The sequence below is a fragment of the Seriola lalandi genome, unplaced genomic scaffold (genome assembly GCF_002814215.2).
Source record: "Seriola lalandi dorsalis isolate HSWRI2012SDOR001 ecotype SW California unplaced genomic scaffold, Sedor1 jcf7180002054642, whole genome shotgun sequence".
Taxonomy (NCBI): Eukaryota; Metazoa; Chordata; class Actinopteri; order Carangiformes; family Carangidae; genus Seriola; species Seriola lalandi.
This window is the reverse complement of record NW_019525195.1, coordinates 148,184-164,320: the sequence shown is the minus strand read 5'-3', so window position 1 is coordinate 164,320 and position 16,137 is coordinate 148,184. Positions and strand designations below refer to the sequence as shown.

The window sequence follows — 16,137 nt, the reverse complement described above, 5'->3', positions numbered from 1 at the left end:
CTCATGATCCTTCCAATCATCCCCCAGAGCCCACAAACCAACAGTTGTGAAATGTCAAGTATGCTGCAGAGTAAACAAACCCAAATTAGAGTGACAGCAAATCAATAGAGTGCTTTGCCCTCTTCTTATAATGTCATGAATGCACATACAGGGGTTAACAAACCAAGCAGATTAACACAAATGACCTGAAGCAGTCTGGACTGAAGATCATGTTCCAATTATTTTCAGTAATGTGCATGTTATCAAAACACTTAAAATAGTGTCTGATTAGCGAGCAATCATAAAAAAGAGTATATTACTTTCTCTTGACCAATCTCGTGGTAAATTCTATGGTAAAGGTGTCTACAGTTAAATGCATAAAGTCATGTTATGCTCCTGGGAGATACAGCGAGGACACAATGAAGTGTTAAGAAATTGAAAATATTTTTTTGCCAGTGCTATCTGACCCAGCTCTGCCCACTGGCGTCCTTTTCTATGCTCTTAAAAGGGAAGCTAGAGGTTTTTTTGGCAGCAGGCTCGCTGGCAGCCTCTGTTGAACATCTGGCCATCAGCAGATTGTGTTAATCTATGTGCTGCAGAAAAATCCTCTTTATGTTGGAGGTGCAAATGGAGCTCAGGCAGAACGGTGACAAAGATTGCCATTAGCTGTGGCACGATGAAAAGAAATTAACAACATTAATGAATCTATAATCATAGTCTATCTATCACGACCAAACTATTGGGGCCAGAATATCACAGCTTTTATCACTTGTGTCAACTCTGGTTGATTCACCACTGTTTACATGTACATCTTGAATAAGTGGTCACATTTTTCAAAATGACATTAATGTAGTGCCACAGGATATTTGATAATCCTGTGCCGTGACTGACAAATAGCCAACATGATCATAAAGGCTGACTAATAATAGAGTCTCCCCTGAGCATACATAGTTTTACACTCTGATTCTTCTTAACGCCACTCTAAAACAGTTTCCAGTGAAAAAGCGATACTCAACATAACCTCTTCCACTCCACCTCATTTTGAACATCCCCTGAAAATCTTGTTTCTGCTGACCTGCTTCTCACTTCCCTGCGGTGATGTACGGGTGCACCCCAGGACACTGTGATATCACTGTTAAGTGTGGTTACAGGTGCTGCTACTTTTCAGCCTGGTGTTGAGTCACTCTTTAAAACAACTACCTAAACCTGAAAACCTAAAATGAGCCCTAGAACGAAAATGCATATACAAGCTCTTGCTAGAAAGAAAGAAAGAATTAGTGTTGTCTACCTAAAGCAATAATCTTTTTCTGAGTCTGAAACTGTCTGTGACTTTGTCTGCACTTTGTCTCACTCCTATACTATACTATATACTAATGAGAAATTTTCTACTTTTTAATTTGTTTGGTTTTATCTGAATATCCGAACACCATATTACCAATGTGCATACATGAAGGTTTTAGTAAGTTTATTAAACCTTTTCTGTGGGTTTATCTGTGAGCCAGCATAGTAGCAGAGCTCTTACCTGCTTGTGCTCACTCACAATGTCTTTCATGTAGCAATGTTAGCAACATTAAGTTACTGCTGCTTGTTTACAAAAGCTTTCAAACTGCAAGCTCACAGCAATCATAACAATTTTACACGTGCTTAGGCATCTCTGAAGCAAAATGCATTTTAACTGCAAACACTAGGAGTTCCTTAATTCAGCAAAATACAGCAACTCACAGCTATTTGTTGAAGGAAAGTAACATAGCATGCTGGAAAAATGGAATGGGTGAGGCAGAGGATGAGAAGGTGTCTGTGGCGGAGTCTGAACATAAAAAGAGGGCCTGTCCACTGGATCCATATACGCAAATCTTTCCTTTCTGTATAAAGAAAACCCCAAAGGCAATGCTGTGGGAATAGCAAGCCTCATGTCTCCCCTCCTTCGTCTTGCCCTGTCTCTCTGTCCATCAGCTGTGTTATCCTCTCACGGTGCTTGCTTTCACTTTTTGCAGCCTGTCACCACCTAGTAAAAGAGATCTTTATCATTCCAGAGAGGCTTGCAGTCCGCCATCACCGGCTCTCAGGTACACTTTACCCCCATTGGGTTTAAGTCACCTGAGGCAAATATACAAAGGGCAGCCCAAGGTTGCACTAATGCCTTACATGTCTTCTTATCCCCAAATCTGCAGATGATGGTGTCGAGGGCAAGAGGGAGACAGGTGGCCAGGCGCAGGACTCCAAGGAATACTGTGCCTCAGATAAGGACATTGTGGAGGTGGTGAGGACAGAGTACGTGTATACAAGGCCTCCACCCTGGTCCGATGTGCTGCCTACCATCCACATCATCACCCCCACATATAGTCGACCAGTGCAGAAAGCGGAGCTGACACGGCTGGCAAACACCTTCCTCCATGTTCCCAACCTGCACTGGATCCTAGTGGAGGACTCCCAAAGGAGAACGCCTCTTGTTACGCGGCTCCTTCGAGAAACTGGGCTTAACTATACCCACCTCAATGTAGAGACGCCCAGGAACTATAAGCTGCGGGGTGACACTCGGGATCCCAGAATCCCCAGGGGGACCATGCAGAGGAATCTGGCCCTGCGGTGGCTGAGGGAGACCTTCAACGCCAACAGCAGTCAAGCTGGAATCGTCTACTTTGCTGATGATGACAACACATACAGCCTGGAGCTGTTTGAGGAGGTTAGTGCTGCCTTATCACTCACATCCATTTCATAAACTCTCCTTAATTGTAATGAGCTCATTTACCAGCAATGGCATAAGTACTTGGAACAGAAAAGTGAAGAATGAAATATTACACACTGTAAACAAAGTATCATTTTATTAATGCAGGTCATATAGCAATCGTGACAATTAAAGGCACTATAGATAAAATATGGCTCTTTATTGACATCTAGGAGCAGCTGTAGGAAACATACATTTTTTTTTACTTCTTACTTTTTAAAGAAAATTCTCTATTGATATTTCACTTACAAACTCACTCACCTTTACAAACTCTTGGATGAAAAGGTGTCACTCCAATCATGCTAGGAGGAGTGCTAAAACTGTGTAGTTTGTAAGTTGTAAGTTTATTCTCCAAACACTATTTTATTTGTGGGAAAACTGACAGACGGCAAAAACAAAAGAGGACACATTATTATTATTATTATTATATACACAGTATTGTTTGGCCTATATAAAATGTGCTGTGATGAGAGGATATTTGCTGTTACACCAACAGCAAACACTGGCTAGCGCACACACATACCTGAATTAGCTTAATCATACTTTCTTATAGATTGTAGTGTGATTACATTTACAAATGGAAGTCCTGCTCATATTCTAATCACCTTAACATAACTTCTAAACTATTTACAACTTTATGCATAAGCCTAATAATCTAATTCTACCCTATATCGAAACCTGACTTTCGTCTTTTTTGCCAACTCTGCACCACTATCATAAATCCTCAAGCTATGTCTGCCTTTTAAATACTACACCACTGATGTCCACCTGAGTTTCATAAGAACAAACCATGTGTAGAGCAAGCAGTGAGTAATTCAGGGAGCCTGGGAGATTTAACTATTCCCAGTTGAGACACTGAGGTCGGCTGGTTCTGCCTGTTTGGAAAGCTTGAAAGCTCAGCAGCCATTCGTCTAATAGAGGAGTGACCGACATTCATCAATAAATATACATAGGCTGTAGGAAAGATAGAAGTGGCCAATTGCACAATCATATCGTGTCCATGAATTTTGACTGCATGTAAATGTGCATGTTCCTTTTGGAGTTGTATATATTTTTTTTTTAATACGTGTTTTCTTGTGGATCAAGCCTTATAAATTTAGTTCAATATGAAGATACATATGAAGTGGAACATACAGTATATTATTGGGCACTTCCCAGCCACATACTGTACTGTAGGCATCTGTGGTATAAGGAGGGGTTAAACAATCAATTCTTGATAAGTTACTCAAAGCATTTTTTAGCTCTTAACAAGCATAGCCAGTGAGCTGTAACTAGTGGAAAGAAGTTTGGGCATGTAATCAGTACATCTCAGGCCATCCATCTTGACATGAGTTGAATTACCTGAGAGGACACGGTCTGGGTCCTCTGAGTATTAGCCTCAAGTCTTGTTAGCAGTGCAGACAGGGTCCGTAGTAAATGGAGCGCCGGGTATTGACGGGGCCTGTCATTACCTTTCTCTGGGAATCAGCCGAAGTGCTCCGTCTCCCTCTGAGGCTCTCCATCACCTCAAACAGACCTATTTATAGGCCAGAGTAACGGCCCTGAGGGGGAGTAAGAGCAAGAGAGAGAGAGGTGGAGAGGGAGGGAAAGAAAAAGAAAAGGAGAAAAAGAGAAGGTGACAGCCAGATAGACAGAGAGCAGACAGCTGACTGCAACTACAGGATAGTTTGCTGACACCACAGTAAAAATTCAGTAGTTTGCTGACACCATAGTGTCTCAACAGCTTGACAACAGATTATATATAAGTAACTCTTTCAGTGTGGAAACACAGTTAAAAGAGTGATGTGCACTGCTCCATGTGCTAAAAACAGGTATATCATTGTGTCCCGTTTAATCTAAAGTAAGCTAATTCTTTGAGTTTGAGAAATTTCAACTCTTAACTATATAAAACTAGTTTGAGCTTGTTACATACTGACAAACTGTAGCGATAAAACCAAATGAAATATTAGATGACAATGGAAAACAGTAAAAAAAAATTGTAATGTAAATCCTCACAGCTGTTGTAGTTGAAGACCCGAGACAGTTGTAGCCCAGAAAAACATTTTCCCTGAAAGCCAATATGTTATGCTCTGAGCCAAAACATTAAAATTAAATGAAATAATGTCACACACTCAAAATCTGTGCTTATCCTCAATATAATAATTGTGTTTTAGGTTTACAGCTAAATATAAATAAATATAAATAATGTAATACAGCTCCCAGCTTGTGATAATATATATAGGTTGACAGTAATAGAGGTAGTCAATGCAAAAGCAGTTTTCTGAGAGAATGCATCACTTTCATTTAACAGACTATCAACTATGTTTTATCACCGGCATGTTTGGTAAAATCAGGGGCAGCTCCTCAGAAAGTGAATGCGGCTCTTATTCTTCTACCCAAAATGAAAAAAAAAACACCAGAACACTGAATGACTGAAGCAGAGATGGTTGTACAAAAACAGTACAGCTAAATTATTCTGACTCTGCTGGTTTGTCACATTAGATGTCTGTTTTTATCTTCCATGACAGAGAGCAAGAAGACTGCAGTGGCTGGGCACAAAGCTGCCTCATAAATCACTCAGTGTTGTGTATTTTTGTTTTGGAGGAATTCAAAGTGTTACAAGCTTTTATTATGACTTTGTCTTGTCTTTCTTACAAAGATAGACTGTGCAGCAACATTACATGCTGCAAAGTGTCCCTCTATCTCTTAGGATAAATGAAGCATGATAAAATGATCCAAACATATGTTTCTATCACATGAAGGAATAAAGTTATTAATCATGTTTAATTACATTTTCAAAACAAATTCTAGTATGCATATGAAATCATTTCATTGTTGGTGGTGAGCATAAAAATGCTCATTTTTAACCACAAATGTATTTAATATTTTAATTGAAGTTGTCCATTGAAATTATGTAACCCTGTGTCATTTCACCCAGCTTTTTGAGTCATATTTCAGTATGAACAACTAAAGTTTCAACATTTACATCACGCTTTTTCTGCTGACACACTAATTAAGTCTAAAAGTAGGTGGCATTAAAAAGACTTAATTGCTAACCACGCTTGTGCACAGTTCTGTTACAGCTGCAGCAGTAAGGTACAGTACAGAGCAGCAGGAGTTCACCTCAGCTGCCACACACTGACACAGATGCAGAAGACTTCAAATGACTTCTCACAATAGTTTGCAGTTGACAAAAAAAAAAAAAAATCCTGACAGGAATTGTTGTAATTAAACTTCCATCACAGTGCTGCTATGGAGGACATTGCTATTGTTGCCACCTATTCATACGCACAGTCTTACTCACTCTTTCATTCCAGCACCAACACTAACTATTTGTGACTTTGGTACATACTGTCTTTTATTCAATGTACACTTTTTAAATCATTTCTTAATGAAAACTTAAACAATCGACATGATAAATTCATTTCCCAGAGTGACAGTGCATCCCTCTAAATAACTATATGAAATATTGTTATGTTTCCTTCCCAAACCACAAAGCTCTATGCTGCGTCACAATAGTGGCACAACCAAAATACTGAATATACTGTATATTGAAATTATATTAATTTGTGACCTTTAGGGCTGCAACAATCAATTGTTTTCATTATTGATTAATATGCAGATTATTTTTTCAATTGATCACTTAATCCATGAAACATACCTAAAAAATATTTATTTGTCATACGCCTTAGTGTACTGACTTTTTATGACTGACTATGACTTTTTACACCTTTCTATACTATAATAGTATTTTTTTTATGAATTACTATGACTTTTTATTCCTTACTGTACAATGATGTATTTATGCCTTACTATACTATTACTTTTTATGCATTTATATACTATGATGTTTTTATGACATTATTATACTATGACTTTTCTATGCCTTACTATACTATAACTTTTAAACTTACTTATATACTTAATATATGTTAACATTTCAATGACAAAGAAAAGCAGATCTTCTCATTTGAGAGGCTGGAATCAGCAAATATTTTTGTATTTTTTGTCACTAGTTTTGCTTGAAAAATGACTGAAGTATTTTCAAAATAGTTGCCAATAATTTTTTGTTTCATCTCTGATATTCTTAACATATCAACTGATGGTGATGTATTACTGATACAACACCCTACCTTTACTTTAATGTATCTTCAAAAGACACTTCATTTGAAATAGTGTTTGCAAGGAAATTGCAACGTCCATCAGCTTAATTTTGCTTATCAGTTAGAAAAGTACACTTTTAATTAAATAGAATTTATATAATCAAATAGAATTTTAATCAAAATCCCAAAACCTAAATAACTCCAGTACTTTCGTATTGTTTAAATACATAATCCACAGACTCCAGTGGCAGCAATGGGTGACAGTTCTGTTTTATCTTCTGTGCACCCTTAAGGACTGATTACTGTACCTGGATGCCTGCCTTTGTTTCTCTGGTAGAATTTGTGATTTCTTTTCTTTGTATTGCCACTGTTACCACTCTGAAACACGGTCACTTCGTCTCTGTGGGCTTCTCCCTAAGTGGGGCAGGAAACAGAGCTTAAATGCACACATAGGCATGCACAAACAAACCGAAGCAACAACAATAAAAACTCTGCACAAACACATCATATTCATCAGTATGGGGCAAGGAGGAACTTTTCTTGCGTGTTCATTTGTTTGGCTGCTAGCAGAAGAGGGATGATTTGTGCTGCTTTACGCCGGCTGATATTCCCACCAGAAGCAGCAGGCGGAACACTCATTTTCACATTTTCAGTATAGATGGGAAAGTGACAAGCCTCTTGACATTGCCTGCAGAGAGCCTGATTTATGCTTCCTTTTGATTCAAGCCAAACCTGTGTCTGTAAGGGAAGCAGGCAGGTGATGTTTGAGCAAAATGGTGGATAGATTCAGTCAAGGCCTGGCTACAAAATACCTGGCAACAGTTGAGACAGCGTGGAGGATGGTACTTAGAGGAGCTCCTCAGCATCCAACAGCAGTTTATTTTTAACTGAACCCAGGCGTTAATGTAGGAAAAAAACAGTTTTGCCGAAAAACCACATGTAGGACACGTAACGGAGAGAAAAATAATGTAATGAGATGCAGTGTTGGCCAAAAAAAAAACAAAATTCTAGGAGCGCAATCACATGGACACATGCATATAAGTACTTGATCTCTCTTCCATTTCATTAACACCCAGTGCTCATTATGACCTGCCATCCTGCCAAATCTTATCTGGATGCCTGGCACAGTCGTTTTCCCTAAAGCTCAAATCTATGGATTCCCATAAGCCCCCAGCCTGCTTCATGCTGTTCAAACTCTGCTACTCTCTGATCCCCTGAAATGACCACAGAGCAGCTCATCAGATCACACAATCTAACACAGCAGCTCATATGCACCAGGACGTGCCATAAACAAATACGCATATGCAAACTAGGGTGTATATAGAGATGAATATAGACATTTTCTGTATGCATCCAGGCACTGTACCCTATTGATACACATGTTCAATACTGCACATGCGCTTGCACACGCCTTTACTTTAAAAAGACCTTCTATGAGACACCAGCATCATTATTCCTGCTGCATTGGATTTGATTAAATGACTGCTGTTTCTAAACCTTCCACTACGCTCATTATAAAAACTTATCTTTGCAGCAGCTCCTGCAAATGGCACTCACTGAGAGGCAGACAAAGAAAAGGGCGGCAAGATCGTTTGATGTTGGGAGATTAAAGGACAAAAAAAAAAAAAGGAAAAAAAGAGCAGGATGGCAGTGCTCTACCTTGAAGAATCTCCTCAGCCAACCAGCGACCTGAGCCACTTGCTCTAATGGTTTGGCTCCTTCAAACCCTCTTGGCACTGTTCGCATTTACTCCCTTTAAAGATGGTTGTGTGTAATCATCTCATTGTAGGGCAGCTGCTGAACAGTGTGTGTGATCTGCCTTCATCTAACAGTGTGTCAGTTGCACATGGCACAGCAGCTTGGTCAACATTCACCGTCTTTTAGAATGAATAATCACGGCAGCTCTAAAAACCCTCCGTCCATGCTCTGCTGTAACTCTGGCAGCTAATGCTCGAATACTGTGTCTCACTGTCATGTACACTTTTCAGATGACTAATCCGCTCTCTCCTCTCCTCCATTTCTCTTTCTGACTCTCCTGTCGTTAGATGAGATCGACTAGGAAAGTTTCAGTGTGGCCTGTGGCCTTTGTGGGCGGCTTGCGGTACGAGTCCCCCAAGGTCAATGCAGCTGGAAAGGTCTACGGTTGGAAGACGGTGTTCGACCCCCATCGGCCCTTTGCCATCGACATGGCTGGCTTTGCCATCAACCTGAGACTCATCCTCTTCAAGCCACAGGCGTATTTTAAGCTTCGTGGGGTGAAGGGAGGCTACCAGGAGAGTAGTTTGCTCCGGGAACTTGTCACACTCAACGACCTGGAGCCCAAAGCAGCCAATTGCACTAAGGTAATTTACTCTTTTTATGTGTAATCCTGTTAAGCAGCTTGACGGGAGCAGTTAGTAGTTCAGGGATTTGCTAAACTGTGTGTAGATAGTAAAAACTGGTTTTGAAGGAATTAAACTTGCTTTAAGTATTTAGGTAAAAGTAAAAGTACCAATACATGAATGTAAAAATACTTATACTTACACATTATAATCTTAATCGTAAAAAAGTATCTTCAGGAAAATGTAGCTCAAGTATCAAAAGTACAGTTCAAAAATGGACACAGGGACTGATAGATTTACACAACTTAATTTTATTTAATTGTACAGATACGTCAGTATGTAAGCAGAAGTTATTGTGGCCAATGTGGAGCCTTTTTTAACCTCTTTATATACTGTTGGGTAGTAGTCCAGGGTCCCCAACCCAGGGGTCTGGCCCCTCCAATGGATCACAAGATAAATCTGAGGGGTCATGTGATGATTAATCATGTATGAGTTCTGGTACACAAATCTGATTTCATTTAAGCATACAATAACAAGCAGCTACATCTAATCTCTGCTCTTTGTAAGGACATGCCAAACAGCTTGGGAACCACTGGTTTAATCTCTTGTTAGTTTATCATGTGTTTTGGATGTAAAATCTTAATCTGTGAAATAATGAGCAACTATAGCTGAAAAATATATATTGTGGAGAAAAACTGCAACAATATTTTCCTTTTAAATATAGTGGAGTAGAGGTATAAAGAAGCAAAGTAAAGTATCTCAAAATTGCAATTTGCAGAACTCGAGTAAATGTGGCTGTAGCTGGCTGTAAAACCAAATTAAGTCACTGATCAGGAAAACATGACAAATCGTCAGTTGTTGATGCCTCAAACTTACTTGATTCAGCTTCGTGAGCTGGAGGAAAAAAAATCAACACATTCATGAGGCCACTGGTTTGAGCATCATCACATATGTTCCTGTTACTGGGCAGGAAATCAATGTAGTTCCATGGCCTGACTACCATGAAATACATGATGATGTTCCGATCGGTCAGGATGTAAACTAGTGTAAATTTGTTGCTGAAAAGTTGGATATCATTGATTTTATTTCTTGCTCTGCCCACATGCATTTGCACACACACACATACACACACACATACACACTCATACATTTGAGCAGGAGGCTTGAGGGTCGCAGAAGCAGCAGCAACGTTCTGCTCCATGCCCACTCCACCATCCCTGCTTGTGGCCCTTGGTCTGGGTCACTACACTGAGCCTCTCTCTGCGCAAAGAGAAGTCAGCCAGAGGGCTTGAGCTAGCCAGTATCCACCCTGCGATCACCCCTACACACACACACACACACACACACACACACACACACACAGACAAAGAATGAGAGACAGAAAGAAGGGAGAGGAAGGGAGAGAGAGACACTTTCAGCCAGCTTTTTCTCCTGCTCTCCCCTAGCCATTCAGACGGGTAAATGAAAAGAGGGGATTCAGGGAATGGCTGAGAGAGCGGAATTGGAGTTTTTGCGGGGTTGGGGTGGGGGGGTAGGGACATCACACAGATTACAGATGAGCGTGGGGACAGAGAGAAGGGGTGGCAGGGAAGGAGGAAGAAAAAAAAAAGGAAAGTCGTGCATGGGCATCTCTCTTTCTTATAATTTATAACTTCAGATGCCAGGGTGACTATTAACCTCCCCCTACACCTGAGCAAAGTGGGAGTGGGCTCATAGCACATTTCAAACATGCCCTATGCATAATTCATGGATGCCGCTATGGCGAGATGAAAGGAAGAAGGGTTCCGACACAGAGGAGAGAGGGGAAAATGAGCTTGACACTTTCAGTTTTTTTTTTCTCTCCCCTTCCCCTGTTCCCCTTGATATCCTTTTCCTGGATGTTTGTCCAGTCTCTGGGGCCAAATCAACGCAGTATGAAAGCTTGATAGCACAATAGCGAAGAGCTGCTGCGAAGGCAAAAGGCTCACAGATACTGTTTTGAAACATTTTCAGTCGACTGTCATTTGAAGGTAGCCATTATCCTACGGTCAGGAGAGGCCGAGCTGAGAGGACTGTGTCATATTATTATATGTAAGATAACACACTCCTCTTTCCTCCCTTCTAATGCATGGTTCATGCTCAAGTAGCTCTCTACACACAGATAGACCATGTGGCAGTGTGGTGAATGTACCATTGGATCTATGACCGGAATTGAATGTTTTGAAGAACATGAGGCAGAGTAGGAGCTCAAAGGGAGAGCAGACTGAATGAGAGCATTAAGGGAACAGCATGTTACTAATGTTAGTTTGGTTTGTGTTTCCAGATACTTGTTTGGCACACGAGAACGGAGAAGCCTGTCCTTGTGAACGAGGGGAAAAAAGGATTCACAGACCCCAATGTGGAGATTTGACTGTTTTCCCTCAGGTCCCCGGTAAATAATTATGCTTTATAAAGTATGAAATAGCTTCTGGTGAGGTGAACCCCCTTTTCTCCATCAATTTTATTTTTGAATGAAGTGAATTTAGAAGGGGAAATGGAAATGTGATCATTTTCACCTGGTCTCATCTCGTCTGACTACAAAAACAGCAGGTGTTTCTAATATTTCCTAATATCTTGTGCTTTCATTTTTTTTTATGTGCTTTCTGTTAGGTGTAATTACCTCAGATAACTGTGCTTTATTAAATATCACCAATGAAATGAACAGGTTCAGTGAGCATAAATGAAGCCTTAGTGCTCGTTTTCAGCATATCTCAACCCTTTCTGTTGCAGGTGGTTAGCCTTGGACCTGCGGAAGCGGAAATCGCCCAAGTCTCTTGATAAGTGCAACCAGTGCTCTTGTCTTAATCGTCAGAAAAAAAAAGGAAGCAGGGGCCTTTGAAGGAGGATTTAATCCTCTCGACTGAATCTGACATTTTTCAGATATGGACTACAACAGTACAAATGTATCATATTAAAGCACAGATTAGTAAAAGTTGGCGTTTTTTTGTCAGGACTGAAGTGCAGAGGAGACGACATAAAGGACGGTGCGGACAGTCAGGACACTGCACCTTAGGCTGAGGACAATGTAACAAAAGAGACAGCACAACACGAAAGGCATACAGCCAGCGAATTCAACCAAACATGCAGGTTAAAGAATATCCTTCACCTCAAAAAAAGGAAAAAAAACATGGAGGAAATGAAACACATTTTGTCTGGACATGTCTACACATGGTACAGGAGAGAAATTCCTCTTGCTTTTAAGGACATGGCCTACATCATCAGCCTGGATAAAAACTCGACTCCAAGGACAAATATGTCTCATGTGGATTTTCCTTTGAGCAAACACAAACATAGCAAGGGAAGGAATGTTCTTTTGATAACTATGAAATGTTTGCTTTAATTTAATTTAATTGGTTTGGGTGTTTTGCAAGCTCTTGACTTACTTGCTAGTTCAATACTACTGACTCTTACCTACATTTACTCTTGAGTTATCATTGTTCATTTTATAGCATCATTATAAGTCATGTATTTAAGCCACCTGTAAACTTGGAGAGAGACTGCTGTTTTGAGATGTTCCCCTTATCGTGCTCGAGAGCTGAAACGTACATGTACAACAACAAAATCCTAACACTCTTCTTAGCACTTAAAAAAAATACACAAACGATGTTCCTTTGTGGCAACATGTGTAAATAGTAATCCAACATGAGAACAATCAGAGGATTAATGACAATTTTTGACAAAAGCATTGTAATTACTGTATTTATATGTGGAAAAAAAAAGTCTCTTCTCTCCCCGCTCCCAGTGAATTCCTCAGTGACACACGACAAGGCACAGGTTCATGCTAGGTTCAACACGTGGGAAGAGTAATAGCACACCACCACTTTCAATTGGTAATAGAAACTCCAGTTTGTGACACATTCATAAGGCATAGCCAAGAACATCAAGTCAGCTACACGAAAGGCTCACGAACGCTGACCTAATCCTCATGTTAGCTTTCGCATTCAGTGTCATTTCTGAGGTTGTGGGGAAACAGTGTGTCATCTTAGTGAGTTAATTATTTCTATGCACGCTCATATACATGTATGTACACGAGCCACAGGTTAACAAGGGTCCGCTGTTAGTAAAAAAAAAAAAAATATGAGTCGAGAATATGGTTTCACTAGGCTTGACAGTCCCTCTCCTCTCTGAAAAATACACTTTAGATAAAAAAAATTAGATGCTCAGGCTACATCTGCTGACTTTTAGTACAACTCACCTCCCAACAGCTGGTGTAAATTATGAATAATAGATTAAAATAATTTATGCATGGCCCCAAAATATTTTTATTTATTTATTTATTGTTTTTAACAAAAACTTCCACTTATGAAATAAAACAGTACATGCTACTCTGAAGTGACAGCAGACTAGAGAAAAGCACAACAATAGTGAAAGTCTTATTTTCGCTGATGACTTGGAAGCAATGTTGCCATCTTCAGTATTGTGGACTGATGTCGGTATCTCCTGGTTTCTTTTTGTATTAGCATCCATCTGTTGTACATTAACTGGATCAGAGAAGGGAGTCACTGAAGCTCTAACGATAGACATCAGCTGTGACGCTGTACGCCTGAACACTGTAACAAAGTTATTCTACACCTCATATAATAGAATCTCTCCTCTACTTGATAAATCATCCGTCTAGTGCAATACACAGTGGTGGCTCTTATCTAACATTGCCCGGCGGAAGTAGCTGGAGATAATTCAAACACTGAGCCTCTGTACTGGTGCCAGATTATCTCAGTGTACCCCTACCTCCCCACCTCCCCACCCCTCCAAAACACACAACACAAACTACACTGCTGCAGTATGAAAACTTACAAAGACGTTACGGCCTCTTGGGCTCATCAGCCGGAGAAACCGTGTTATTACATATTTCACTTGGAATACGATAAGAAACACATTCAGACAATGGCTGTGTTGTATCTCGCATCAAACTGGCTGTTTTCGTTGACTGCATGATATTAAACTGCACAGGGTTCGGCCATGGAGATCACAGACTGTCTTTGGATTTGTTCTATTCTTCAACTTGCCTCCCATTATTTATTAAAGATCAAATTTAATATATTTATGTATTTATTTCAAGTGTGGATGTGCAATTAAATCATAGCAGTGTTCGCCCTTAAATCTGTATTTTCCAGCTGCTCTCTAAAACAGCATGTGCATATACGTTATACTGTAGACAGGGATTATCATGTAGATCAGTCATAGGTTAGCGATACCAACAAGCAGACACACACACACACACCATCTACTTTACAGCACTGCTGTGGATTTAAGTTCTTCTTGAATGGTTATTATCAGATGTTAATCTAAATGAGTGATGAATCCACCTAAAGTATTTTTTACACTGAAACAAATTTAGAGTTGTAGTCTGAAATGGAAAAACGGCAGCGTGTAAACAACTTAAATTGAACACTTTCCTTTCAAAAAAAAGCTGCATAACTTGTTTTCGTTTTGTGCAAACAAGTTTTCCTGGATGTTGCAGTATATCATTTACTTGTCGAGTGGACCTAAAATCCAGCTTTTCTTCTAATCCTAAGTGTTGCTCTGGTAAAGATGCAGGCAAACAAACGTCATGTGGCGTACAGATCAATATGTGGTTGGATTGGTTAAATAATATTCTGTTACTCCCTATGGTATGTCCTGAAGCAGCAGATCAATCCAAAGGGCTTCACCTTGAAAGTGATGTTATTACAACGTTGTCTGACATCTGATTTGAAATGTCTCTGTTTCCAACAGATGACGCATCGTGCAATATCTAATACTCTAAGAATTAGTCTACTACATATGCATCAACTTTAGCAGTACAGGTTATCCAGTATTTAATGTCAGTGAGCGTTACCCTCTGAGGGCTTCTCTAAGGCACAATACACTTTACACACAAATCCTCTCTTTTCCTCATCCCCACTGTCATCTTTCACAGCCTCATGTGATTCACATTTTATGCATGTGACTCTTAAGGTTGTTTATTTGCCACAGCAGTTCTGTCTCAGAGAAAGATGTATTAGTTGAATCAAGAGAAATAATAAACAACTGAGAAGAATCTCACCTGGTCCCGAGTGTTCTGTCCGGTGGACGTCTTTACACTGTGTGTTGTATGATGTGTGTGTCACATCTGGCCTGTGGGCATGTGTGGAGAGCCTACATGCATGTTGTACACAGCGAACCTTTCATAATTCTACAAATACGTTTAGTAAAATAACACTCATTGTAGAATTCCTTGATATTTTTATAAAGCTTTGACTGGATAGGGTTGCCCCAACAATCCATACAAAGATTTATGCGTCAGGTCGTTCATAAGTCCTAAGTAACAACTAGCTAGTCTCACTGTAGCAAATCACAATCAGGTTGCACCATAAATGCATAAGGAATAGCTTGTTAAAACTTTAGTAATGTATAAATAAGTTAGTTAAGCTAAATAAGCTGGATGGGAAGTTAGCTAGCAGTAACATAACTTTAAAAACATCTTAAGGAGCCAAATGATATAACCTACATGCAAACTCTTCCTAAATGTATGTATGTTTTATTTAAATATACATACATGAGGAAATTTTGTTTTAGCATTAGTAGTATTCATGCAGTTTAAATTGAGGGCAAATGTGCGATTACAGCCTAAACACATATCAGGTTAGCGGAATCATTACACTAATCTTACCAGCGTCATGGTCTATTGTGTAATGTTTTGTAATTCATGCAGTGTGATTGTGAATTATGCTTTAATCGGCTTTTTTGATGTTAGTTTACTAATGTATGGTTGTTCTGATAGATAGCTATATAGCAAAATTTAGTAACAGCTATTCCTATTTAGGAACTACACTATAGTGGGAACCATTTTAATTGAGTGATGAATTCATCTCCACTAAGCAAAACGCTTGGTTAAAACCCGGCTAAGTTTGAACTGCACCTGGTGTAACTGACGCCAGGATTTCAACATCACAGGAAAGCTGACTCCCTATCAATTTATAGATAACCTTTTCGTATAATGTCATTTGCCAAAACCGCCTAGTCTTCAAATGTGACAGCATAGTTTCACAGC

General features: G+C 39.6%; 1 protein-coding gene across 3 annotated transcripts in view; it reads left to right on the top strand.

The window, feature by feature from the left end:
- The window catches only part of LOC111665446 (galactosylgalactosylxylosylprotein 3-beta-glucuronosyltransferase 1), a 72,803-nt gene extending 57,657 nt beyond the window's left edge, over positions 1-15,146 (top strand). For 2 of the 3 annotated variants that reach the window (XM_023420452.2, XM_023420451.2), the window contains exons 5-9: positions 1,974-2,045; positions 2,151-2,662; positions 8,832-9,128; positions 11,410-11,517; positions 11,856-15,146. In XM_023420452.2, the coding sequence (XP_023276220.1) occupies positions 1,974-2,045; positions 2,151-2,662; positions 8,832-9,128; positions 11,410-11,496 (968 nt within the window). In that variant the 3' untranslated portion in view covers positions 11,497-11,517; positions 11,856-15,146. The remainder of the gene's footprint in view (positions 1-1,973; positions 2,046-2,150; positions 2,663-8,831; positions 9,129-11,409; positions 11,518-11,855) is intronic. The other variant, XM_023420454.2, reaches the window with a different exon arrangement.
- The last annotated feature ends 991 nt before the right edge of the window (positions 15,147-16,137 follow it).